Source organism: Plutella xylostella, chromosome Z (genome assembly GCF_932276165.1).
Source record: "Plutella xylostella chromosome Z, ilPluXylo3.1, whole genome shotgun sequence".
In the NCBI taxonomy this organism is placed as follows: domain Eukaryota; kingdom Metazoa; phylum Arthropoda; class Insecta; order Lepidoptera; family Plutellidae; genus Plutella; species Plutella xylostella.
The window spans coordinates 8,039,012-8,065,599 of record NC_064012.1 but is presented as its reverse complement, the minus strand read 5'-3'; the positions used below and the strand labels follow the sequence as shown (position 1 = coordinate 8,065,599).

At 36.5% G+C, this 26,588-nt stretch overlaps 1 protein-coding gene across 2 annotated transcripts in view; it reads right to left on the bottom strand.

Annotated features, from left to right (window-relative positions):
- LOC105381784 (carboxyl-terminal PDZ ligand of neuronal nitric oxide synthase protein) overlaps positions 1–26,588 on the bottom strand; it is an 85,513-nt gene that overhangs the window by 48,289 nt on the left and 10,636 nt on the right. For both annotated transcript variants that reach the window (XM_038121752.2, XM_038121757.2), the window contains exon 2: positions 15,877–16,134. In XM_038121752.2, coding sequence (XP_037977680.2) covers positions 15,877–16,083 — 207 coding nt within the window. In that variant the 5' untranslated portion in view covers positions 16,084–16,134. The remainder of the gene's footprint in view (positions 1–15,876; positions 16,135–26,588) is intronic.

Below are 26,588 nucleotides of genomic sequence, written 5' to 3'. Positions count from 1 at the left end.
TTAAAATAGGTTTGGTAAGGGCTACTAAACATAAAGCGGGTTAGATGGCCATTCTTTAATGTATATTGAAAAAGAAACTAGGAACATATTATTATTTCAGAATGCAATTTTTCGTTTATTTCCAAGCTGTTGGAATAATTAATATAAATAATAGATTAACGGGTCCTTTGAAGCAAATCACATATTTTCTATACACATGTACATTCTACATGTTGTGCAATAATGTATGTGTATGTTGATTCTATAAAAAGGTGGGAGGTTCGGAGGTAAGAACGTAAGGTTTATTTGATCAAAAAAGCACTCAAACGACCCTTTCCTTTGAATTTGTAGGGAGGCTGAACAGACAGTCATATTAAATGCTGTGAACGAGGTTTACCAAAGGAATGTTGTTGGCGAAGTTTGAAGTTTGTGAGCTTATCATAGTTGGTGGAGTTTTCTCCATCGCACCCCTCCTCTCCACTAATATCGCGACTTGAGCGATCTTTAAACATAGTTTGTACATATTAATACATAAGTACAAGAAAATTTATAATACTCATGTAATGAGTTTTGAAGTTAAGGTATTCCAACTGAATTAATCGATCAAAATCTAAATCTGTCTGACTGCCTACCGAGCCTCAATTGAAATATCCGTCCGTATTTGGCGGTCTAATTTATAATTTAGTAGCAAACGTTTCGGTGCCTATACGTACAGAACGACTGTACAGGTACAATAGAATAGTATAGTGCTTTCGGAAGTCATCTACATAGACTGTGCGATTAGTGGTTGCCATGAACTCAATCAAGTAGCGATGCGGTACCATAGCGGATAAATAATGAACCAGTCGCTACGGTCTCGTGCAGCTAGGATTTTTGGATACTGTATTCAATTGATCGGGCAAGGCGTTTTATTATAATTTGAACGGCGCTCTGGTCGCTCATACTCGTGGCTCGGCGAACAGGCACGTTATCAATTCTAAGCAGCATCGATCGTCACGTCATTTAAATAGTACATGATCGCGACGCATTCCAATGTGCTTCCCAAGGATAACACGCACACTAGGAGCTGAGTGTTTCCTACGGACACATATGTGTAGCTACTCGTACTATTGTAATGACTATAAATAGTTACACAGAAACACAACCTGCGAGTCACGTCTGAGCCGCCCCGTGTGAGGGGCTCACGTACTTCACTTTGACTCAACGGACTCGACGCGTTCGACTAAGCAAAATCATCCGACTATGAACTTCACAGATCTACGTTTTATTTGTTACACATTTTTGTCTTGTTTATACATTCACGGGCAATGAAAAAGTTCCAGTGAGAATAGCACCAAATTACTCCTAAGCGGAGAAGGCTAACTTAATGATGCTGTATTTTAAAGCGCACCGGATATTACCAACAAAAAACATTTAAGTAAACATTTTGTAAGATTTTCTTTAACTATAAAACACATTTAAGTAAGATTTTCTTTAACTATTAAAAGTTTTAAAAAATTTGGTAGTAAAATGTCGGAAATTTGTAATTGTGGAGTTTATTTGTTCGTGAGTGTAATTCGGTGCATAAAGGTAGGCATAAAGGCAGGTTTCCCGAACATTATAGTAGTAGTATAGGTATAGTATACCCCCAAATTTATAGAAGAGATTTAGAAATGTCTTCGAAACACAGGAGTTTAGAAGAATCTATAAATAAAGAATTATTTCAGTCAAAATTCAATATTGGTACGTCACAGTGGTATATCACAACGTTTGTAAACCTATTTTAAAGAGACAGAAGCTCTCATAGAGATGCCTATGAGTACCTAAGCCGAAAGGGGGTGACTCATGGGATCATCATAAACAACTTTTAAAGGGAATTTTAATATTTATATTTCCTACTACTCCTGAATTCATACAGCTTTTTGACACTTTAAAATAGGTTTAAAATTGACGAATTTCAACTTTTTTACTGACGATGATGTAAAGAGACGAAACTCGTGTGTTTCAAAGCCAATTTTAACCTTGGGTACAATACGGTCTATGTGATTTCATCATTCCTGTTCTATAATACCCGATTTACCAAATATTATTCTGAAACGTGAAAAGTAGGTAGGTAGGTTAAGTACAGTTCCACTCGACCACATATTCTATTATGTCCTAAACATAATTACTGAATGTACTGTAAAATTAGGGGAAAATGATTTGAAGCAGACAATTATAGGTTGGAATCTGGTTGGATTAGATAGTGCTTATGGCATGCCAGCCTGCGCCGAATTACATAAACAAAGGCGTAGTGCTACTCGCAGTTTTGTAACTAATTACAAAATACGAACGATTGTACCTACTAATAACGGGTTTTCTTTTCTTCGCAAATAGAAGTCTAGGAACCCTAAACTGCATAGATTCAGATATAATATTATTTTTTATTGCAATTAAACACCCCTGTATTATGTATGTAGATAACAATAGAGAGATACTTAGTTAATTTAAATAATAATTCAAATACCTACTTTATGTAGAGCTAAACTAATATGGAAGCGGAAGCCAGGTGTGCATAGATATTTGTGCAATTGTCAATAAAGCCTAGTCTTGGACCACAGTGTGCAGTTAAAGCTGCGAGCGATGGTATTTCATTCACATACCAGTCGAGACCAACCGGTTGCGCTGGGCCGAATGAATCATTCGTTTTGTTCCTTGTACCTTGGCCCAACTTCTTGATAATTCGTTGTTTAAAATTCCTAAGGTTTTGCTACTTCTATAATAAAATAAATAGATTGTCACGTGAAAATTATGGGATTTATAGATACAGCCTTTTAAGATCCTTGATATGATGTTGTTATGTTGGTTTCGCTGCGGTCATAACTTGGTGAGTTTCTCCATTCCCCATATTCCCGTACAAACCAACTTTCCAACAGGGAAAAGATAACAGAGGGAAAAAGGTTTCTGAGTAGTAAATATACAGGGTGTTCGACGCATGGACCCACAACATTTATCGGTGATAGAGGAGGTCATGGAAAAGCATTTTCTGCTTTGAGGCCTATGTCCTATGCCGAATACCCAAAAGTCATTGAGTTCGTTAAGGTAATTACTTACTTAAAATGGTAAACAGTTGTGTTTTATAATTATATATATGTTTGTTTTTAAGTTTATTAGGGCAAAGCTAACTTTATTATGTATTTTATTTTGTAGGGTCGTCAGTTTGTTTGTTTTATTTACCAAATTCATCTGAATTAACTGAAATAAAACACAGATATATATATCGTATTGCTTGTAACCATAAACTAAATTTATACGTAAGCCGAAGCATATTTTTGGCACGATAATTTTATTTACAGAGTGCAGAAAATGAAAAAAGAGAATCCACAAAATTGTAATCATAATACAGGATGGTGAAATTGTGGAACGCCTTTACAAGAACGAAAGGACGGGTAGTCGGGGTTGAAATGAATAGCTATCATAAGAAAGCCGTTTCCTTCATAGGAAGATCATTGTAATATTTTCACGTCACCGGTTATTTTACATTACATGGTTACACAGAGAGTTGTGACGCATAAAATGTAACGTATAAATGTGAAGTTGAGGGTAGGCTTACATTGACTACAAATATTTAGAACAGGATTTAGATCTATACTGAATTACTGATCTATATAACTTTTTCACAACAGCTTAGGTATAATGATACAACAAGTTTTGGTAAACCATTGCGAGAAATCATACAAATAGAGATTCAGTAGCAAAATCGAGCGGCTCCCGGATACAAAAAGTACTGTCTTTAGTAAAAGTCGGCATCACTTGTTTATGAAAAGTCGGTAAGTTTGACCATATTTTCGGCATAGAGCGCGAGCCTTATGAAGTAAGTACTTAAGTATAAAATTTGGATAATTCAGCATGGCGCTACCTAATGTAAGAATTTTTTAATAGTCGGCATACCGCAATTGCCGGTATCTTGCTGAAATTGTAGGTAACATTATGTTATTGTTATGTAGGAAACTGTTCCAATGAATGGACAATGCACGGGGCGGCGGAGGCGGCGGCGGCAGCGCGTCACTCGAGTGGACGCGTGGTGTAGTAATTTGCGCCCGGGCGTTGTTCACAGCCGGCTGGTCAGCGGGCAATATTCAGATCGTCTTCGACTATCGACGGCACACACCCTCATAAACTGAGTGTCTATTCTCCTGCTTAAAAGACGGTCGCAAACTGTGATTTTCCATTTATTTAGACCTCAAACATACGCGACGTATTTGTGGGTGTGTTAAAATATTAATATGTTCGAAAGTAAACGCTTTTCAGAATTTATGCTGAACTAAAGACACATTTTAAAGAAATAATTTCTGATAACTACTTACTAAATTTAAATATTATTTATGTTGTGTTACATCGCGTGGCTATCCGTATACTGTAGTACTTACTTAACTAAAGGCAGGCCTGTGTCACTCCGCGCGCGGGCGGCGCAGGCGCCAGCTTGGCGCCGGCCACGTCTGCGTGGCCAATTTAGTCGGCTGCCGCTGGCTGCCGCAAGCGAAAGACGACACACGCGCGCGCGCTATTTAATTTTGTTCGACTACGTTTAACTTTATAAAAAAAAATATATTAAATTTACAGACACAAGACTTCCCTCAAAATGTATTAATGAATCGATTATAAAATGTGAGCTGAGTAGGATTCGTGCTCAACTAAACTAAAACAGAACATCATGATCAATTAATTCATCTCAATATTATCACAATTATGAAGAAAAAAAAACATTTTTTGACCGAAGTAAATGTTTTAGGTAGATATAGGTTCCTATCTACCTCTTTCTTTTACTTCAAATAATAGATCTATGAATAGGTCTTTAACTATGAAATTGCCGTAGCTTTTACTAGTCATTTCCAATAGAAAATAAGTTTGGAATAGCTTTGTATTCTAAATTCAGATAAATTTTGTTTTAAAATCATGACATTCTTTTTACAAACTCAGTCCGTTGCTTAGTAAACGTTGTAGTCTGTGGTGCTGAGGCAACCCTAAGGTGGCTTCTTTTTCAATGCGTATAACCACGTATAACTTATTATGCACCGTAGTCCAGTGAAATGAAGCGCATATTCCCTCAAAAATAAATTAGTAGGTAAGTAAATTAAAACGTGTGCGGCTGGAACGCGATCTAAATTAGATCTTATTGCTTATGGGATGGAGTCATATTTCTTTGAAAGCCATTGCGAAGATGGACTTCTGTACTGGTACTAGTTATTATTCTGTGCTAAAGGCACGGCTCGCCCCGAGTACAATATGTTCCACGGGAGCCTTTTGTGCACCGCCTTACTGTGCAATACAGGTTGAATAGACACATCTCTACCTTTTTTTGCACATGAGCAATTCCTACTTTTACGAGCCCGCATTTATTGGGGTGGGCTCATCATCTAGTTCCATAGGTCCGTACCTACTAGCTACGTGTCTAGTAGTTTATTTTTATCATATTAGTAGTGTACTATACTAGACATGACGAAAACAAACTGAAAGATGCCAATATTTTAGTCCTGATCTGTCCTGATATTTATAAATTACTAGCTGTTGCCCGCGAGCTTCGCTTCGCCTTAAAATTATTTTGCCGTGGCCGACTCCCGAACTACCTACCCAATAACATGCCATGGTGGTATTAAATTAGATGAAAGTTGACAAATAAGTACGAAGATACTTGACTAAAAATGATTTTCATGACTTCATTGAGCAAAGACTTGTATAGCAATGGCAGAACAGTAATTTATAAATGTTTAAATTCAAGCATCTAACTTATGCAGTTTTGGTTTTTTTCATACTACTTACTTATTTTTTTTCACTTTAACTCCCATTTTTCAAAACAAAACCATAACTTTACTAAGGTGTGCAAGACATGTTAGATTGAAAACATCTAGGTATCTTGCAATATCCTATTGTAACTAAGCTTTTCGGCTGTTTTAACAGCATGCAGATTTCATCACGCACGTGGGATAGCACGCCATTTTCCCGCATCTCGTGTGCATATTCCACGCGTTACAATGAATACTTGTATGAACGCGTGCGGAGAAATCCCGCGTGCGTAATCAAATCCGCATGCTGTTAAAAACAGCCTTAGTTAATGCCGAATTTCAACCGCTAACTTAGTGGGAACATACGGTACCTAAGCTACGTCCCTTCCATATTTCAAGTGCCTACGCTACGTTTAGCCTGCGCGTGTCAGTCATGAGAATTCCGTATAGAAAATCTCTGCACACTTTTCCTAAAACACTACGTAATAAGATTCATGGTTTTATCTTCAAAAATGACGCATAAGAATCAACGGACAATGAATGAAACCTCGTATGCAGCAGTGCAATCGTTTATTGGGTTGTTACTTACTGTAAATACATACAAACTATAAGTACATTAGCTAAAATCAAACCATACCGCGATCTATATCCGATCCGACAACGCCATCTAGGAGCGGACATAGCTACTATATAAATTAAACTTCTAAAACTCAACACCCATAAAACTTTCAACCCCTATATTACACCCCAACACTGGGTTTTTTTTAAATGGTAATCATTATTTTTTTGTGATTATGTAGTGCCTAAATACAAAATATAATGTTTTTATCTTCAAAATGACGAACTTCATACAAAATATGAACCTCTATTTCATCCACTCACAGATCGAAGTTTCAAAAACGCTAGAACAAAATGTTTAATTATTGCTCATCAAGTGCTTAAATATAAAGTTTATTTAAAAAAAGATCTACCCCGGCCGGGAATCGAACCCAGGACCTCCGGCATAGCAGTCAGGGTCAATAACCACTACGCCAGATTTTTATCTTTTAAAATTAAGTATTCGCATACAACTTTTAACTCCCCCTTTTAACCCCTTACAACCTCCGTTTCGCAATAAAAAGTAGCCTATGTTCTTTCTCAGGGTCTAGACCATATGTATACCAAATTTCATTCAAATCCGTTCAGTAGTTTTGGCGTGAAAGAGTAACAGACAGACAGACAGTACCGGATATAACCAACAGATGGCACTAAAAGCGCAATATAGAGAGCTTGTATGGAACAGAGGCCAATTAATATGAAGATCCTACATCGCGGTATTAAAGTTATTTAGTTGTCTGAAATAAATACAAAACCTAATATGTTTAATATATTCTATAGTAGGAGAGTCAGACAGTGACTTTCGCATTTATAATATTAGTTAGGATTCAAAGAGTCGTGCGCTAGCGCTCATCGCGGATAGGCGCGTGCTTCTTTCTTACGGCGATACGACACTATACCTACCGCAAGATGGCGAAGTGTTCTACTTGTTCTACCCTTGTGAATAAAAATAATCCTGGATTGCAGTGCTCCAAATGCAAAAAGTGGATACACGGCAAATGTGCTTCCTTATCGGCTGAACAGCTAAATGTTTTGTTTCTAACCAAATCAGTTGAATGGCAATGTAAGACTTGCGTCGGGAAAACTAAACCCACGCGACTGTCCTGCATATTACCCGATAACGAAGAGGAAGAAACCTACGAAGCCGAAGAAACAGGCACAGACAGGGACACCAAGATGATGCTGCAAGAAATTAAGAACGAAGTACAGACTACGATTAGAAGAGAATTAAAACGTGAGATTCAAACTGTTATAAGAGAGGAATTGCAAAGATCATTGCAGTTCTTTTCTGACAAAATTGATGACTACGAAAAAACACAGAAGGAAACCACCGAAAAAATTGCTACAATGGACAAACAACTGCATAACCTAACCAACACGTGTTCATACTTGCAAAAGTACAGCGGAGCACTCGAGCAGAAGATCATTGACCTCGAGCAAAATGAACGTCAACTTAACCTCGAAATAGTTGGTTTAGAGGAGCTCCCCAATGAAGAACCAATGGCTATCGTGAAGAAACTTGGCGAATTAATGAAAGTCAGTACCACGGAGATTGAATGCGCTAGAAGGACTTCACCTAAGATGAATGCCAAGTCCTCACCAATATTAGTGAGATTCTTGTCTTCTGGAGGCTCCACCCGCGAAACATGGCTGAAGCAGCGACGAGAGCTCCGCCTAATTACTAGCAACTTAGTAACCGGCGGGCCCTCGACCGGCAACATCTACATTAACGAAGACCTGGTTCCTGAGATGCGAGAACTGTTCTGGAAGGCCAGAACAGAGCTTCGAGACCAGTTCAAATACATCTGGGTGCGTGGCGGTAAAATTCTTGTGAAGAAAAACGATGGGGCGAAGACGGCGAGAATCAAAAATATGAGTGATGTGAGTGAATTAAAGTCCAAAAATGGCTAAAGTGATTTAATATTCTGTAGGTGTAAAGCCAGCCTACAAGTGTTAATTATACAGTGAATACAACCTAGTTATATAATTCGCGGCCTTACTAGACCTCGATGTGATATCCAGCTGTAATTCTGAAGTAAGTGTGGACAGTTTACAATCCTGGTCATCAACCTTAAACGATAAGAAAGATTTTTATTTATTCCATGTCAATATTAGGTCGATAAAAAAGTATTATAATGATCTCATTGTAACTTGTAAGGGTTTTTTTGCAATATTGGATGTAATTGTTATAACTGAACCAAATATACCACATAGTATGTTAGGTATGTATAGCATATCGGGCTATGACCTAAACAGCTATACTAGGCCTAATAGAAAAGGGGGCGGGGTACTTATTTATACACACACGGATTTAGCAGCCCGAGTAATTGAACCACCATTTACAATGTTAACTGCTGAATGTGTTATTGTAAGTGTAAACAAAAACAACATAGAAATGATTATCGTAGGGATCTACCGGCCTCCAAAAATTAATCAAGAAAACAAGGTGGTACAATTTTTGGATGAGCTAAATCTGTTATTAAAGAAGCTAAATAATGATAAAATTATAATTTGTGGAGATATTAATATAAACTTACTCGATACTAAAAATAAAAACATTTCACATTATGAAAATATATTGGCTAGGTACGGCTACTCAAGGTGTATTTCTAAGGTAACTAGAAGAGAAATATTGAAGGGAGAAATTGTAGAATCATGTATAGACCACATTTTTGTAAAATGCCCATCGTATGACATCTACTCAGCTGTAATAGAGCATAAAATGGCAGATCATTACTGTACCACCGTGGCCCTAAGCAGCCCTGAGCTTAGAAGGTGCATGGTGCCTCCGACCAGCGCCGCCGCGCAGCCGCCGCTCGGCGCGGGGGGCGCGGCGGCGCGGGGCGGGGGCACCACCCGCCGCTTTATAGATAACAAACTCGTACAGGAAAAACTTGACTCAGTTGAATTTAGCGAACTATTAAACCTCAACTGCCCTTTAGAATTATACAATAAAATCTATGAAACATTTGCTTCTATTTACGAAGATTGTTATCGAACAAAAGTTATAAAATGTAGTGGTAGGGATGATAAGGGATGGGTAGATGCTAGTATGAAACGCATGATCCTGGAGAGAGACAGACTGTTTATTTTATGGTGTAACGATAAATCTAACATGCTTAAAAGATTGAATTACACTAGGCTCAGAAACAAATGTAACAAATTATTTTTTAAAATAAGAAATGAATATACAAAACGTAAAATAATTGAATGCAATGGCAATATTAAAAAAATATGGGAGAACATTAATAATTTACTTGGAAGAACCAAACAATCCACAGATGATTTAATACAAAAATACATAAAAGATAAAAGTCAAGAAGAAATAAGTAACAATTTTGCATATACATTTATAAATGATATTGATAAAATAGTACATGATTGTGATAAGAAATTTTTAGATCGAACTGATTATGTTAATACATCCCCTGTGTGTATGAGATGGAAACCAGTCACTGCTAGGCAAGTGCTTAAGGTCATTAAATTAATGAGTAGTAATAAATGTCCTGGATCTGACAACATAAGAATGCGAGACATAAAAATTGTAAGCGAAAAAATTAGTCCAATCATTGCACACCTTATTAACTTATGTATAAAATTTTCACTTTTCCCTGCTAAGTTAAAAGAAGCCATTGTGCGTCCTATTTATAAAAAAGGAGACCATAAAAATTATGGTAACTATAGGCCTATAGCAATTTTGGCTAGCATTGAAAAGATAATTGAAAAATGTATAATAAATCAACAGAATGTATTCCTCACTAAACACAACATAATTAACGATTGTCAACATGGGTTTCAAGCGGGCAAAAGTACGTCAACATTATTAACAAAATTTACTGATGAAATAAATGGTTATCTTAATGACAAAAAGTTTGTAGTTGCTGTATTCTTCGATTTTAAAAAGGCCTTCGATACCCTCCGGCACGAGACGCTGCTTGAGGCGATGGCGGAGTGCGGGGTCAGCGGACCAATCAACAGCTGGTACCGTGAGTACCTACTGGAGCGCTCCTTCCGAGTTAGAGTGGGACAGGGGTACAGCGGGGCGCAGTCGGCGGCGGGGCGCGGGGTGCCGCAGGGCTCCGGCTGCGGCCCGCTGTGCTACCTGATGCACGTCAACAGCCTGTGCAACGTGATCCGCCATTGCTCATCGTACATGTTCGCGGACGACCTGTGCACGCTGCGGGCCGGCCGCGACATGGACGAGGTCACGCCTCTCGTGCAGGAGGATATCGACAATATCACCCGCTGGGCCCATGACAACGGCATTGTTATCAATTCAGATAAAACGAACCTAATTGTTATTCAATCTCCTTATTCATGTATTCCTAAGATTCCATGTAAATTGGTTGCACATGACTTCTCTTGTATTCATAGTAATGGTTCAAATTGTAATTGTCATATCCTCAATAAAGTACCTCATGTTAAATACCTCGGCATGTGTATAGATGAAAATATGGGTTGGATAGATCATGTAGACTACATTGTAAGCAAACTTCGTATATTGTTATGTAAATTCAACCAACTTAGCTATAAAGTCCCAAAATTTATGTTAAAAACTATTTACCTTTCATTGGTTGATTCTATTATTAGTTATGGTATTGAGTGCTATGGTTCAACTTTTAAAACTCATATAGACAAAATTGAAACTTTACAAATCAGATTCTTAAAACAATTGGTAGACAAAAAAACTAAAGCCAAACTAAATCATGATTATAAAAAGCTTTTTAAAATATGCAAAATTCTTCCAGCATCGTTAAAATATAAACACAATGTAGCCGTAAGCAACCATAGCAGCCAGAACCATAAAATACCAAAACAGCACGGACTTAATACAAGATCCGCAGCCCAAGGAAAGTTTGAAACTACAAGGGTTAATAACTACTTTGGCGGAAGAATGCTAAAAAGACAGGTTCCTAGATTAATGAATGAAATGCCATCTCATATTAGACTCGAGAAGAATATAAATAAATTTTCAGTCATGTATAAAACTTACCTCTTAAACACTATCCAAAGTACCTAATTGCCTATAATGTATCAAAATTAACTTTATACCAGTATGTATATGTCATCAACATCTTAAATCTAAAACTAATCTAAAACTCTAAAACTAAATGTTCCTGTTTAACTATAATGTAAGCTAGGTATATATAAATGTGCATATGTGCTACTAAGCTATGATAAATTTGTTATGTAGTGCGACTCCTTACCCACAGTCAAACCATATTAACATTTGGTTTTGTGGGATGTATGTAATATCATAAGTTGTTTTCTTTGAATAAAGATTTATTCTATTCTATTCTATTCTATTCTATTCTATTAGGATACATATTACACCTTATAATGAAAGTGAAGAAATCATTTTTTTCTTGACCCGACTGTCAGATTTTTTATGATAATATGCATAATATTGAAGACGAAACTAAATTTTGGTCATTCATGTTTTTAATTTAATTTCGTCGCATTCTTAATGAAAAATGCAGTGTTTACCTCGGGAGAACCTTTTTTGCTTTAACCCCTAGTACCTAACAATGTACTAATGTTATTTAAATAAATAAATAAAATAAACTTTATTGCACAAAAAACAGTTTAGGTATACGGTATACATACGTTTTCCGTTAGGTACACTAATATTACACTATAATTTGCACATGTCTTATTTAAGTTATCTAAGTTATTATATATTAAGATAATTATTAAGTGACTATTATTTATTTTATTTCATCTTACATACGTTTTCCTTTTTTTTTGCACATTTTTGTACCAGTTTTCCTGCACCTCCTTGGTTGGCTGGTAGAAAATGCTCTTAGCATTAAGCCCACCTTTTGTACATGTATTTTTAATATTTGTGCAATAAAGAATTAAATAAAAAATAAATATATAGTGTGTGGGTATCCCTAGCTCCTGGAGACTTGCAGAATGCGCGCCGTTTACCCGCACACGCACCCGACAAGAGTTACGATCTTCCTTTTGTTGCCCGTAAAATACAGGTGAATAGAAAGTTTTGTAGTTTCATGGTTAAAAGAGACACGGGAGGGAAACCAATGCTTTCATGCCGTTTTCATGCTGAATAAATGTATGGAGTCGCGCGTGCCACGGCCGCAAGACTTTGAACGAATAAAACGTCACGTATCTGGCGTTATGGGTAAGCCGCCTATGATGCTTTTGGTCATTTATGGCTTTGTGGATGTGGATTCCGCCATATTTTCCCCGCGAAAAGCGGTTTCTATCACGTTCCATTTTACAGCAATATTGGCAGCAATGTTGAAGATAAAGGCACTAAAATTGCTTTTACGAAGTACAAAGTTATGTTTATTTAAAAAATATATGTCGCAGGCATCTGGTTTAATCTCCTGTTTGATTGAACCACTAGCCCGTTCATTGGATGGCGCTATTCAGTTGTACTCGTATGACTAAAGGACAACTCGTCAAGTCGTTGATTGTATCGTTCGACGTCTTGACTGAACGTCATTCAGCGAAGTCGTTGAATAGGATATAGTATAGAAACTTTGTAATGTCTGGTTAGGGTGAACATGACCAGACAAGAGTCAACAAAAAGACTATGCTCTTATCTCACAAATTAACTAAACAATAATAATAAACGTACCTTCATATTGTTGTTCATAATTATCCAGTTTCACCACAATTTTTTCTTTGAAACTATCCGCCCGCGGCGTAATAATAATCCATGTTGTTACACTATTTTAACACAAATAACGCACTTTAAAGCTAATTTATTTGCAAAAAACTAACAATATAGGTGCTTTTTGTGTCAGCTGTTAGCTGTTAGACGCCATATTTGTTTTGTTCACCATCTGACTGATTATAAGTCAGCTAACTAACTAAGCAGCGTCATCCAATGAACGGGCTAGCGGTTCAATCAAACAGGAGATTAAACCAGATGCCTGCGACATATATATTATTAGTTATTTACTGATTGAGAATTAGCTTGAAATAAAAAAAAATTGAGCTAAAAATATATGTAAGACATCACGCTGGTTAATTTTTTGTGAAGTTACATAGGTATGTGTTGTCTTCAGTTGCCGTGGGGAAGGTTTAATTGAATACATAATATCAGAGGTGATTAAGACTTTTTGTTTGAACTTTTAAAAGAAATAGTCTCATTTAAAAACCTTTAGTTAAAATTTGTATTCCTTGCTTTGTGCGCCGGATGGCTCTTGTTAATTTCCTGTGTCCTATGTAGAGTTTAATTTTCAATCGTTCCAGACCATTCTAAATAAAATAATCATTGCATCAACTACACTTATCCTTTGATGTAACGCTTATAGTAACGATATATACTTTAGTTCGGCAAGCCGGAAAAAGTGGTCCCGAGATATCCCTAAGGGCATGAGACACAATGGGAGGCAAAAATAAAGGAAACGCATTTCGAAATAACGAAGCGCCCATCGTTATTTTTTATTGCTACTGTAGAGTATACTGTTATGATATTAAACGAGATGTATCCATACTATCCATACTACATACACTAGGTATGTCTTGTTGAAAATTCGTTGATTTCAATTCGAAATAAATAACATATAAGTATAGGCACGTAGGTAATATTATTGTTGTTTGTACGTAAAAAATCAGGATTTTTCCAGTGTAAGCTTCGTCCTATTTTGACCCAACATTATATCAAATTGTTCCGCTACCAGTGTCAGTGAGTAGCCCTAAAAATAATTAATATTCAACCTCTTCGAAGCTGTGGAGTCGTAAAACTGAGCTGAGCAGTTAAATTAAATATTAGCTTAAAGTGCCGAAGTGCCTATTACTGTATAACTGAATTTAAACTTTATACTAGTTAATCGGAAAGTTAATTCATCTGTTTGCGCTATAAATTATTCGCAAGAGAGGAATCATCAATAATGCAGCCTGACATAAACCATTAGCTCAACAAACTCATGCCTGAAATTTGCTTTAAATTCTACGAATCAATCACACGAATATAATGATGATTCGAGAATAAATTGCTGCGAGGGAAATGGGATTATTTTATAGTTATTTCAAGTCCCGTTTTATTTGTTTTCGGAAGTAAAGTAAATTGCTGACAAAGATGGCCTACGCTTAATTTACAATTATTTGTGTACACCTTCTTTCTAACTTTGGAAAAAGATTACCTGATCTTGGGAAAAGTGGCAAGCAAAGAAAGACACAATAATACAATAAAGTAACATATAAAGATGTAAACGAAGCAGCTGCTATAATAACACGAAATATCCAAACAATTATTAATAAAAACACCACTGTGATTATAATCTCTAAGAAATTAAAGCCTCCTTAAGCCTTAAGTCTTAAGCCTATATTCCTATCAACAATGAAACTCACCACAGTATTCGCTGGCGCAAAAAGTTAGGACTCTCGTATTCATGAGCAAATCCAACAACTCGTGGTCTTACCTTCCTTAGAATAGGTATTTTAGATACAGGGTATTCCTATTAATCGACATCATCGTTGTGCAAAAGCAAAACAAAGCAAAAACTGTTTATGGATGATAAAAATGTCTTCGATAAAAGTCACACATTGAGGGCAATTCTGAATATGGAAAATGGTTTATGTGTTACTCTAAGGTGTTACTAATGGTTTTATGTGTGTGTGTGGCTGTGGCCAATCACATCAAGTCATCAATTTAATCATTTTAAAATGATAATTTTACATTTTGTAGAGTGTATGTCAGATGAAGTCAGATCACAATGGACAACATTTCAAAAAACTAAAGCTGCTATAAATCGAAAACCATTTCGAGATTTAGCTCTAAAGGACACAAAAAAATTTTTTTGTATTTTTTGGATGTATCATTTTCGAGAAAATCATAAAATAGTAAAAAAGTGCTGATGACGTCATCCATCAGGTGCGATGCATTTTGATGATCAAAGCCTATAGATTTAAAAACAAAGTAACTGTCACTTTCATTTTTGATTGAATTTGACGTTTTATCGTGACGTTGTTGTTTATTTGGGTCATTTTCATTAATTCTGTTCTGACACTTTCTGACTATTTTTTTTATTTATTATTAACAGATGACCTCTAAATAATATGTCCCAGAGCATGCCACCGCCTACACAGCTGAAAAAAGCTTCTGCTTATTTTTTTACATGATAAGTACCTACTTTCCATCATCAGAAATATCAATGTCATTTGAAAATGACCCATTTGTTGGTTGGCATGTAAACAAAGTTTAAATGTCACTTGTCAGTGTCATTTATGTTTTTTTCGAGACTCAGGCAATAGACAAAAATAAAAATTGAGCCTAATATGTGACTTCACTTCCGGTTTTAAAATAATTAACTTTAAAGTTAAAAATAACATGCAAAATATAATGTATATACAAAATAATAAAATACGGGTCCACTAATTTTCTATAATCTTTCCGAATAGCTAATAAAAATATAGGGTAAAGAAAATGAAATGTTGTCCATTGCTACCAATGTATGCGAATTTTCGATTCTGACGGAAAAAATAATAAATTAAAAGTATGTAGGTACCACGGTAAAAAACAGAAAAAAAACACATTCGCAGAAATTGCTACACATAATTAATATAAATAACTGATAGTACTGACCTTGGCAGCGAAGGGGATGCCATGGTGGAAGGCCTCCTCGGGGTGCACGGGGATCTTGATGTCGTAGTCGTCGTTGTCCACCAGGCTGTACTGCTGCTTCGAAGGCATCTTGCGGCCCCACTTGAGCAGCTTCATCGGGGCCCTCTTCCAGGCTTTGGCTTTCAAAATAACAGGAACGTAACCGGCCTTGTAGCTGGACTTAAACATTTGGGCTCATTTTTGCTTTCCCGGTCCCAAATTTCGCAGAACACTGCAAATCTGCGAACAAATTGGAAACAGACTGGTAAAGCCAAAATTTATTAATTGATTCAGTACTTAATTGTCAAATTTACTGAACTTATGAGATTTCTCATGTACCTAATATTAAAACAGGTTCGTAATATAAAACAGGTAGTACAAATTAATTATATAAAATACAAATGAATGAATTACACTTCATTAAGCTTCTTTGGTTGATATGTGATGTACGCGTAAAAACTGTTTCACTTATTTAATATAACAATTGTATTTGAGAGTCTTATTATTAACAGGACATTCGTAATTATTTAACATGACTAGGATATATAATATACGTATTCGTATACTGTTTTACTAGAATTTTAGCCTACAATAATCCGGAATGCGAAAGGCCAAGGCTGACTGTTGGCCACAACGTTTGTAGCTACATAAGTAATAGTGTACACTCAATATGGTCAGACTAATATTAGATTGATCAAAACCTACATCATAATAACATGTAAGTGTGCATGATGTATGAGTATGACATACCTAGTGTATGTAGATCTATTTGAAACGAATAAACTAAAGAACCGATTAACCGAAACCACCATTACTGTGTTTTATTACCCTTGAGTGCTAAATTGTGAAGGCAATGCAAGTTGCGGACAAGCTACAAAGTTATAAAATGTTCCCGTTTTTCCTACAACAATCAAGCACCCTGCTAGTAATTTTTATGTTCAAGACTGTAATCCTAGAAATCCGTATGATATCAATTACATGACATCAAACCAAAATCCACTACAATCACCTAATAAAAAGTGCAACCACTCCCCGGTGGAAATGACGAGACACTCGCTACATACATAAAATCCTTCTTGTACTGTAGCAATTTAGGCGGGAATCGCGACCATAAAATTATCTAAAATCTAATCCGTTAAAAGCGGTCAACCTTGAAATAAAACCCGTTTTAACTTTAGGACATAATAAGAATGAAGTTCACAGTATATGCTGCTATTTATTTGCATACAGTCACCTTTTCCGGTTTCAGACAGACGTTTGTGCTATTTCCAATCAATGTCTGCCTGCCTCGCTCCAGTTCGGGAAATTGTGACCGTTTGACCTCCTGTCCGTGCCTCGGGCTTTGGTCAGGTTCAACAGTCAAGTCTCTAAATACAGATTTAAATTTAGTATATAAACATTGACTGAATTCTGTTTCGGGGTTGACTCGGATTTAGTCGAAGCGTGTTTCGGATTTAACTAAAGTCGACAACGTTGAAATAAACTCTAATGTTTCAGTTTCAGCAACAGTCAAAATGCATTCGATTTTAGGGTCTATTTCGTGGGAATACGTCACTGTGTACAATGTGATGCAGCCCCCTGTTGACAGTACCAGCACGATCTCAAGCGAACCACGCTGAAGCCCTACAAAGGGGGATTGTAACCTTTTTAGCGTCACATTTCCACTCCATTTCCTTATTCCTGTTTCCCTTATTTTCTCTGCGTTGTCTGTTTTGAATTTCAATCCGGCACAATTGTGCCTGCTATTCACTGGCGAGAAATAGCTACGAGTCGTTGTGGAAATGAGACCGACGCAGATTGAGCCCGGGGAATTCACAAAACTTCAGCGTCTAATAGGAGGCGACAAAGAAAGTAGGTGAATAGAAAGAAAGTTGTTAGCTGGTAGATGAACTGGGACTTTTCAGGATTATAAACGCTTCGAGTTTTTCTTTTCGGGAAAGTTTTATAGTTTAGTGTCCGATCTGGGTACATAAGAATATGATTAAATCGGGTTTATTATCCCTCCCGCGACGTCTCTCTCGACTCTAGCAGCAGCAGTATCATCAAGTTTTTACTAAACCAATAGATGCGTAATAAAAATCTAAAATTTTACAAACATACCACGTTAACTTAATTATTCGGATGTATCTCTGGTTTTCTGAGATTATCATCAACACAAATATTAGATTACGACATAGGACTTCACAAAATAATCGAGTTGACATTAATTTAATAAAAAAGCTTCAGCCTGAATAAAATTAATATAACACTAGGTATATTTTACGTAAGGTAATGTTTGCGAAGAGGACCTTTAACCATTCACTCGAATTATTTGCGTGTATATCATACAGATTAAATACATTCGTTACAAGTTAAATAAAAGTTATTCAAAACCGAGATAATTTAGTATACACGGTGTTGCAAAAAGGGTTTCACTATCATAGTAAGCCGATGAAGGCGGCATTTTGATCAAATTCATTCTACAATTTTAGAATATTTGCGGAAAAACTCCCTGGTTTTTCTTTCTATCCCTGCCAAGGGCCTCCTCATTCCAGTTCCTACAAAAGGCATCCAGCTAGATCATCTCGCCATCTTCTTCTGGGTCTGCCCTAGCGACGGCGGCCGTTGTTGGGTATCCATTCGCCGCCATTTTTAGCCCATCTATCCGGCTGCATGCGGCAGACATAATCATTTATGTCGATACCTAGGTACTCAATCAATCACAGAAATAAACTAAAAGTAAGGTTCAAGGTCGACCACTACTAAATTGAATAAACGGAGATTAGTAACTATTCAAATAATGTATGATTTGTAAAGCGTTGTTTCAATTTTGATTACGATAACAAACCCAAGAGATCGTTTTACTCCTATTTCAGTACAAGGGATTTCTAGTAGTTCTGGCGAGTAAGCCTTTACGAAGCAATGGAATACTAAATAACATATGAAATTGTATTCTAACTTGAACGCTTGCTTTGAGTTTGAATAGTTGACTATGTAGTTTATGCGAGATAAGGGGAAACCAACAATTTCACTCTTCTTCATTCGAATAAACGTACAATACACGTTAAGAAAGTAAAAAATATTGTTTCATACTTACTAGTGAGAAGTTTATTTAAAAACATACATGCTCACGAGTCTCACGACTCCCCGAGGGGATAGTAAAGAGGGCATGATATTTCAGATGCAAATAAGATGGACCGGAGGTCACCATCTAGGTATTACCTAGATAAACGTGGATGTATTGTGAATGAAAATTATAACAGAAATGTACAATTTGTTCACCTCATTTAGAGCAGACCTGATGGTGCTGCTAGGTGTACCTGTACACCTAGGAAGTTAGGTATCTTACACAGAATACATGTGATTCAACTAAGTAGTGGGTAAGATATCTAAGTAGAGGCTAGAAGGCAATTTGCGAGGCCGTGTTGCCTACAAAATGATATCCAGTGGGTATACTTTCACTGCATGCATGACACATTATCTCAGTTGCACCATATTCCTACTTCTACCTATGGTACGTATTAATTTTAAGGTTTCAATTCGGGTTCCATCACTTTGTTGATTATGGAATGTTTAACTTAAGTTTTAAAAATAACTACTTATTCAACTTACATATTTTAAGAGATACAAAGCGTTTTTGTTGGCGGATAGATCAAAGTGCAGCCCTTTGTAGTGCATTAAGTTCTAAGTTGCAACGGCCTTGACTTTCACATTCTTGGAAGAACGAGAGGGCATGATCTGTTGTTCCATTCATTCGGAGTACTCGGTGCATCGGAGTTTGTGCCAAGACTTAACTCATTCTCATTAACTAATGATTGCTTTGCTACAGCGCACAGCGCACCCCAGTTGAATCTCTACACGAACTAGCGGTTGAAGTCACAGTTAGTTTTGTCAGTTTCAGTTGTACTCGGGTTTTCAAGGAAATGTTCATGGAAAATAGATTGGCTGGTTAAGAATCCGTTATGACGGTTATGTTGCATACGGTTGCAACCCTAAGTATCGTTAACACCCTGCATATTCTGTTAGAGATCAAATGCAACTTGCCTCCGCATCTTAAAATGATCGCTGTACCTAATGTAACCTACGTGTTGTAAAAGAATCATGCTTTCACAACCAAGCGCACAATCACATCACAACGAAAAACGGGGTTTATACAAAAAATATATAAACGGTACATATTTTTAATATAACAAGCTAACTGAATTGCAACGCTTGTAATTTATAGAAAACTTCGTCACCAGTTTTCCAGGTGATAAATCAGCTTTATAAATAGATATTCCCCTCAAGGCTTGCGCTTCCCGCTAAACCTAATAACGTTATCTCACATTTCCGCATGAAAAACTAGGAAATTCATTTTACAGGGCACGTTGCTTCGATCATCAAGAATAACTGTTAAAATTAACTTAGCTAAAGTTTAAAATTTTATTGAGAAAAGTGCAAATCCTACCTAGTAATCTAGTAAATACAGAATGTCACAGTGCGGTCACGGCGGGTTACCATGACCACCCAAGCCACTGGGGATTACTATGTGAGTTAAATTAATTTACGCGCAAATTGTAACCCAGCACTTTGATGTAAACAATGTAAACTTTGCATTAATATCCTAAAGGCGTGTGATAGAATTTATCAAAGAACCCCATATTTCATAATAAGGGTTTCCATCAAAACTTAAAGATAATGTGAACCCTTGGTAAAGTATACCAATTTTATGTACTCGTATGTATTATTATTAATGTGTTAAACCATGTATTATTTTGCGGAGCATCAATTCCAGTTTCGGACTTGTAGTTTAGAAGATGAAATTTAGAGAGCAAAATGTATAAAGATAGAGGTTTTTAAGAACATAATATTTATTATACTTAATATAAATATTCTTAGATCATAAATATCATGATATACATCAAAGAAGAAATTAATATTATTAGGTAGATGGGTCGGCCGCAAACTTGTTGTGTGGGTAAGTCTTTGAACCAAAGAGCGATAGACAATACTTTGTATCCTCACGCTTTTGTAAAAGTCCCTTTTTAGCAAACTTAAACGTTATGGATGGTTTCCGAACTGTACTTTGGCCGACTCTCCGAATGCGTTTTTGTCAATTTTATGTCTGGAAAAGTTTATTCGTAGATTTCTTCAGAAATCGCATTGTAAGTATGACCAAAGTACATGCGCAGATGAGACGAGCCCTACCTTTATTACACCTTGCGAGTAGAGTGGCGAGACCGGAGGATACTGTCTCGTTAATCTACTCGGTAATTCTTTTTCTTCAGTTTCTTCACACTGCTTCGATGGATGACTCAAGAATAAACAAAAGAAAAACATCTCAGCTTTGTACATCTCATTGGTGGAATATGGGACTAAGAAGAGTTCTGTTAAGTATGAAGAGGTCTGAGAGCTGTTAGTGTTTCACGAATCGGCACGTGACTTTTTCGTATTCTTTTTCGAAGTGGCTACTCGTTATTGCTGATGTAGGCATTTTAACATAATTAAAATCATTTGACCTATACCGTATTGAATTCGGTAGAAAACCGTAGTATTTTACAGACATAATACCTACCTATTTATATTACTATAACAATATTGCTAAGGGGCACTAAGGGGCCGTCTCCCCAGGTGAGAGAATCGCCACGAGTCCACGAGATGACGTTTCGTGCGCACTCAACCACTTGTTTTTAGAATATACTTTTAGAGGTACTTACAGCCATTTAATAGTTTATAATGGAGTCTCTTCTTACAATTTCGATCAAATTTCACACTCATTGGCAATAGATAATGAAAATGGGAATTGCTGAGAGCAATCAATTATCGAGAATGTAGCGCGGATGAGCTGATAATGAAGCTCAAAGCTGGTTATCTCGGGTTATCTAGACGCATAAATACCTACACTCTAGAATGTAAGTAAAAAGGAAATTTCTATTCGGTAAAAGGTAGGTATAAGTAGAAGGTAGCTAATGGAAAAAGTTTTATAATGTTTGTTTCGTTTATGAAAACTTGAGTGATCTAATAATTCTTTGAGAATATTGAGGATCTGAGTCTTAAAACTTCGTCTTGGATGTTTCGGCCTCACCTACGTACGGGAAAATTCAGTGATTTATTTACCGTCCTTAAAAGGACCATCAGTTTACTTATTCATTATTTAGGAGTATCGTAAGAGTACATTGTTACCCAAAGACTGAAAGCCACTTATTCTGTCATTTCAGTCCCCGATAGCAAGTACAATTTCTTCTTCTAATATTATGCGTAAGTATATCAACAACAAAAATATTCCTTTACCTTCATTACAAAGTAAAAATCATCAGGTGCTTGGCATTCATTGAATTTTAGTTGATAAAGCAATTTGAACTCCTTTTCAGGCAATTCTGGCCTACTTTCAGAACATGAGTGATGGAAAACTATATAATGAATCTTGGGAGTAAAAAAATACAAAGGATCTCTGATCATAAAGGAACTAATTCCCTTGGTCCTAATGTTAAAACAACCTTTTCCCGTGACCTTCAATTAAAGTATGATCCCGTGGGAGGTCAAAGATTTTTTTTACAATTATGGTTAAAAAGTGATATGCTTAGGTATGCGTATAGTTGATTTACCTACATAACAAATTTCATGTAAATTGGTTATGTCGTTTTCTTACCTTCCTACTTACCAAAACAATTAAGTACTTAATTGCAAATTATTTTAAAATTCATTGAATGAGACCTATGTCTCTAATTCTACCATTTTCCATAATACAAGCATCTAGAACCTTACTATATTAACACGGCATATAAATAACCTGTTCGCTCTCATCTCCAGGTAATTGGTGATACATCCAGGTTATTGTTGGTACCGCTCTCCTAATACTCTCACTACCGCGGTGCCGATACAAATTATGTTCAATATTGTTTCTAATTATTAATGATTAGACATAAATAACAGTGGTGAACTGGCAACATCTAGTACCTGGTGAAGTGTCAGGAGTTGGGGTGGGCGCACAGAGTACATTATAATTATGGTGGGCGTATTGTGCGTTGTACTTTAGGGTCTGTTAATAGCATGACTGCTAAAAATGAAGGAGTCTTCATTAATCCTCGTAGCTCCTACGGACCAGAGAATCACCGTGATTCGGCAAATCCGCACTCTGGACGGTGTCCTCACTGCATGTGGATAAAAAAAGTATGATTAATGCGCGACCGGTTACAGGATTCCACCCAGCTGCGGCCGCTCGATTCCGTTATCTTAAATTTCTTTATAATTGCAAATGACCTTTTGCAGAAATGTGCAAAATGATACGTGTCAGGCTTTCGGCGAAATTTTAATATTAACTCAAATAACTAGGGCTTTCCGAGGTGTCTTAAATGCATGCATGCACTTAAGTTTCATTGAATCGAAAATTAAGGTTTATAAAAAGATATTACAGAGGTTCTTAGTTAATGTGACCGGTACTTCTTACAAATCGTAGCTACATGCTTACTACATTATCCAGGTTAGGTATCAGCCTGATTGTTTGTACTGTATGTGTAGCTACATATTATGTAGCGATGATGCCACTAGTTCGCGCTCGCCCGCATTTCATCTGTAGACTGTCAACCGCTGCCGTGGGCTGAGAACATCAACACCAAGTTTACGTTTCGTAACTATTCGATACTGAGCTCTGCGGGAATACTTTCCGCCTCAATGAAACTGTACCTAACAAGATAACAGGGAAAGCCCAGATTATTAGGTGTACCTTTGTTTGGTCGCTTTATATAATAACCCGTCTCGTCTGGACATTATTCTTACCACCCTCAGAATAATAACGACCTCCCGCTTTGTTATCACCTAAAAAGTGACGAATTATTCCATCGTATTGTAGGCACTGTAAAAGCTTTTGTCTGATAAACGATACAATAATAACAACAAGTCGCACATCGCTAACATGTAACTCAGCTCCTAACTCGCAACACAGCGATGAAAGGAAGAACGAAAGCGTTTTAAAAGCGTCATTACACTGTCATTGCATCAGATCTCAGTCAGAACAGGTAACGTGCAGTCGTGCAACCTGTATAATGCACGCGACGTTAGCACCATGCAACGAGCAACCGTATTGTCTGCACGATAAGCCCTAGAAGAGTTGTTGGCTAATGAGAGTGGTTTCAGTGTAACCTTGCAGAGTGCATCGACATTACTGCTCGTAGATGCGCCTGGGCCGCATTGGCCTGTTCCGCTCTACAGACGGGTCTCGTAATTTGCCCCTGATCGCACCGGATTTTAAACGAAAAACAACCGTATTGCTGTACAATACTGCTACAAACGGATGCGTGGAGATCTATGGGACATAGGCAGTGTACGGTTCAGTGAAGCTACAGCCGACACTCAAAAGCTATGTTTGGATTTAAGTGAATATGAAAATATGAACTCAATATTATTTTGGTGGTCATATTTTTCATTTCATAAATACCTACATAGTTATAAATAAGCATAAAACTGGACACGAAATAAAATGTAAAGTGTGTTTACATGTTTGCACGTAGTAGTGCCGCATTCCCATTTCCTGAAACATTTCATACACGGAAACTGGCTTGAGCTATTTACGGAGCTTGTCGAAGCGAAATAGAAAAGTATTTCATCCGTACCAATTTATGTCACCTGAAGATTTTTATTCAGGTAAGTAGTACCATAGTACTGTTTTCTATTTACCAATCTGAAGAATTTTGAGTGTAAGTAATATTTTTTTTAACTTAATATTTTAGTAATAGTGCCATGATAAATTTAATTCCTCTGTAATGTTAGTGGCTTATGCATGGCGAACCGGCCACAGACCAATTACGATTGAAAAAAATTGGACTAAATAGCTCCACGTCTCAGATCAACTACAAATAGATTCGCAATCGCCGTGTGCACTATTCTCTTTCTCACTCAAACCATAGATGTTGCCGACAAAAAAATAAAACCTAAATATGGGGAAATTTAACTTATCATAATAACAAAAACAAAACTTGAGTATATCGTCGGTTGATAGGAAAAAGTCACTAAAGGCTAATTTTTCAATAGCCAGACAAAAGTTTTGCTGGGAAATAATTTTGATGCTGTTGCGTCTCAATGTTTCTCAATGTTTGTATTACCCAGATAACATTTATCTGAATATTGAAAAATCAGCCTTAGTGAGTTTTTCCTGTCAACCGACGATATAAGAAAAAAAACTTTACTCATACTTATTTGATTTCAATATAATTATTTAATATACACAAACTGAGTGGATTGTATAATTCATTGTCTTCGTCCAATCGAAACAATCCTCTTCAAAATGTGCCGAACACAATTTTTGTATGTTTCCTTGGTTCCCAATTTGTGCGACCGGTAATGTCTATCCATTTTCTTGATATTTTTTTTTTCTGTTGGAAACCTATGAAAGAGATAAATGGATGAGCATGAGCATTATAATCGTGGGCCAAATATGTGATGGGTTTTTTTTTAAAGGAAACACGTATTTCGTATCAATACAATAAACTTTATATTATACAGAAGAAATCACACATGGAAGAAAAAAAAATAAACGAACGTTTCCTCACAATAAGAGGCACCTCATTTGAAAGAGGAGAATGACTTCTACAAAATACAATCTTCACAAAAACCGAATTCGTGCGCCCCATTTGTAAACCCAACCCGAGTCCGTTACAATTTCTAGTATTTTCTTTGCATACTATAATATTTGTGGGTAAAATAAATTTTCAATAACTTGCAACACCATGTGATTTGTTATGATATGGTACCTCGTAATTTTTACTTAAAACTGATACTAAAAGACCTTACAGTATTAAAATTAGTATCGTTTTATATTAAAATCGAGCCAATAGATAGTACTATGATGAATGTAAGCTTGTTAAACTTGATAGTATCTACTTACATGTGAAAATATATCTCATCCATCATTCCATCGTGTTTTCGTTCATTATGCTCTATACAACCGAACAAAATCCACCCACCCATGTCACACACTCGTTAAGTGATGATAATAGTCTAATAAACTTAATAAACACCCACAAATCACTAGCAAATCAAAAATAAATAGCATTTAGAAAATTTTGTTGTAACTGTCAGCCTTTGTTTGGCACAGATTTTTCATTTGTTTCATTGTTTGGCACAAAGAACTGACGTAAACAGGCGCCATAGCAAAAAGGACAAAAAACATTTACAGCTTAACGTTTCTTTCTCACGCTTAATGTAGCTAAGCGTCTCTTTTTCGCAATGTCAGAACTGTCACGATTATACCCCTGTGCTCCACGTAAATACTCGCTGAACATACATAGAGTAGTAGGTCTCGGGCACTCTCTAAGCTATAGCACCAGTACCAGTGCACTGTAAACTCATAAACATTACTAAGTGAATGCTTACACATGCCCCTGTTTGCTCGGAGCCTTTCCATGGACTTCCGCGCTTTGTGTTCCGACGATAAACCCTCATTTCCTACAAGTTGCACCACTTCATGGCAGTGCCAGCTGCCTGTAAGTTTATATTTGTAGTTATATTATACGCCATTGTTTAAAGGAAATTAAGATTTTAAAGTAACATTATACTTATTTTATTGTTTTGAGTCTCCCGGAAACTTTAATCTCATTTCGCAACTCACTTTAAAAAAGAGTTTAATAAGAAGTCCATAATAAGAAGATGATTATTTTCATTGTAAGAAAAGACTGGGAACGAGTTAAGTTCGGGATAGATTCTCATTCAATAGAGGGAAACAGTTGTAATCCTTTCAAGCC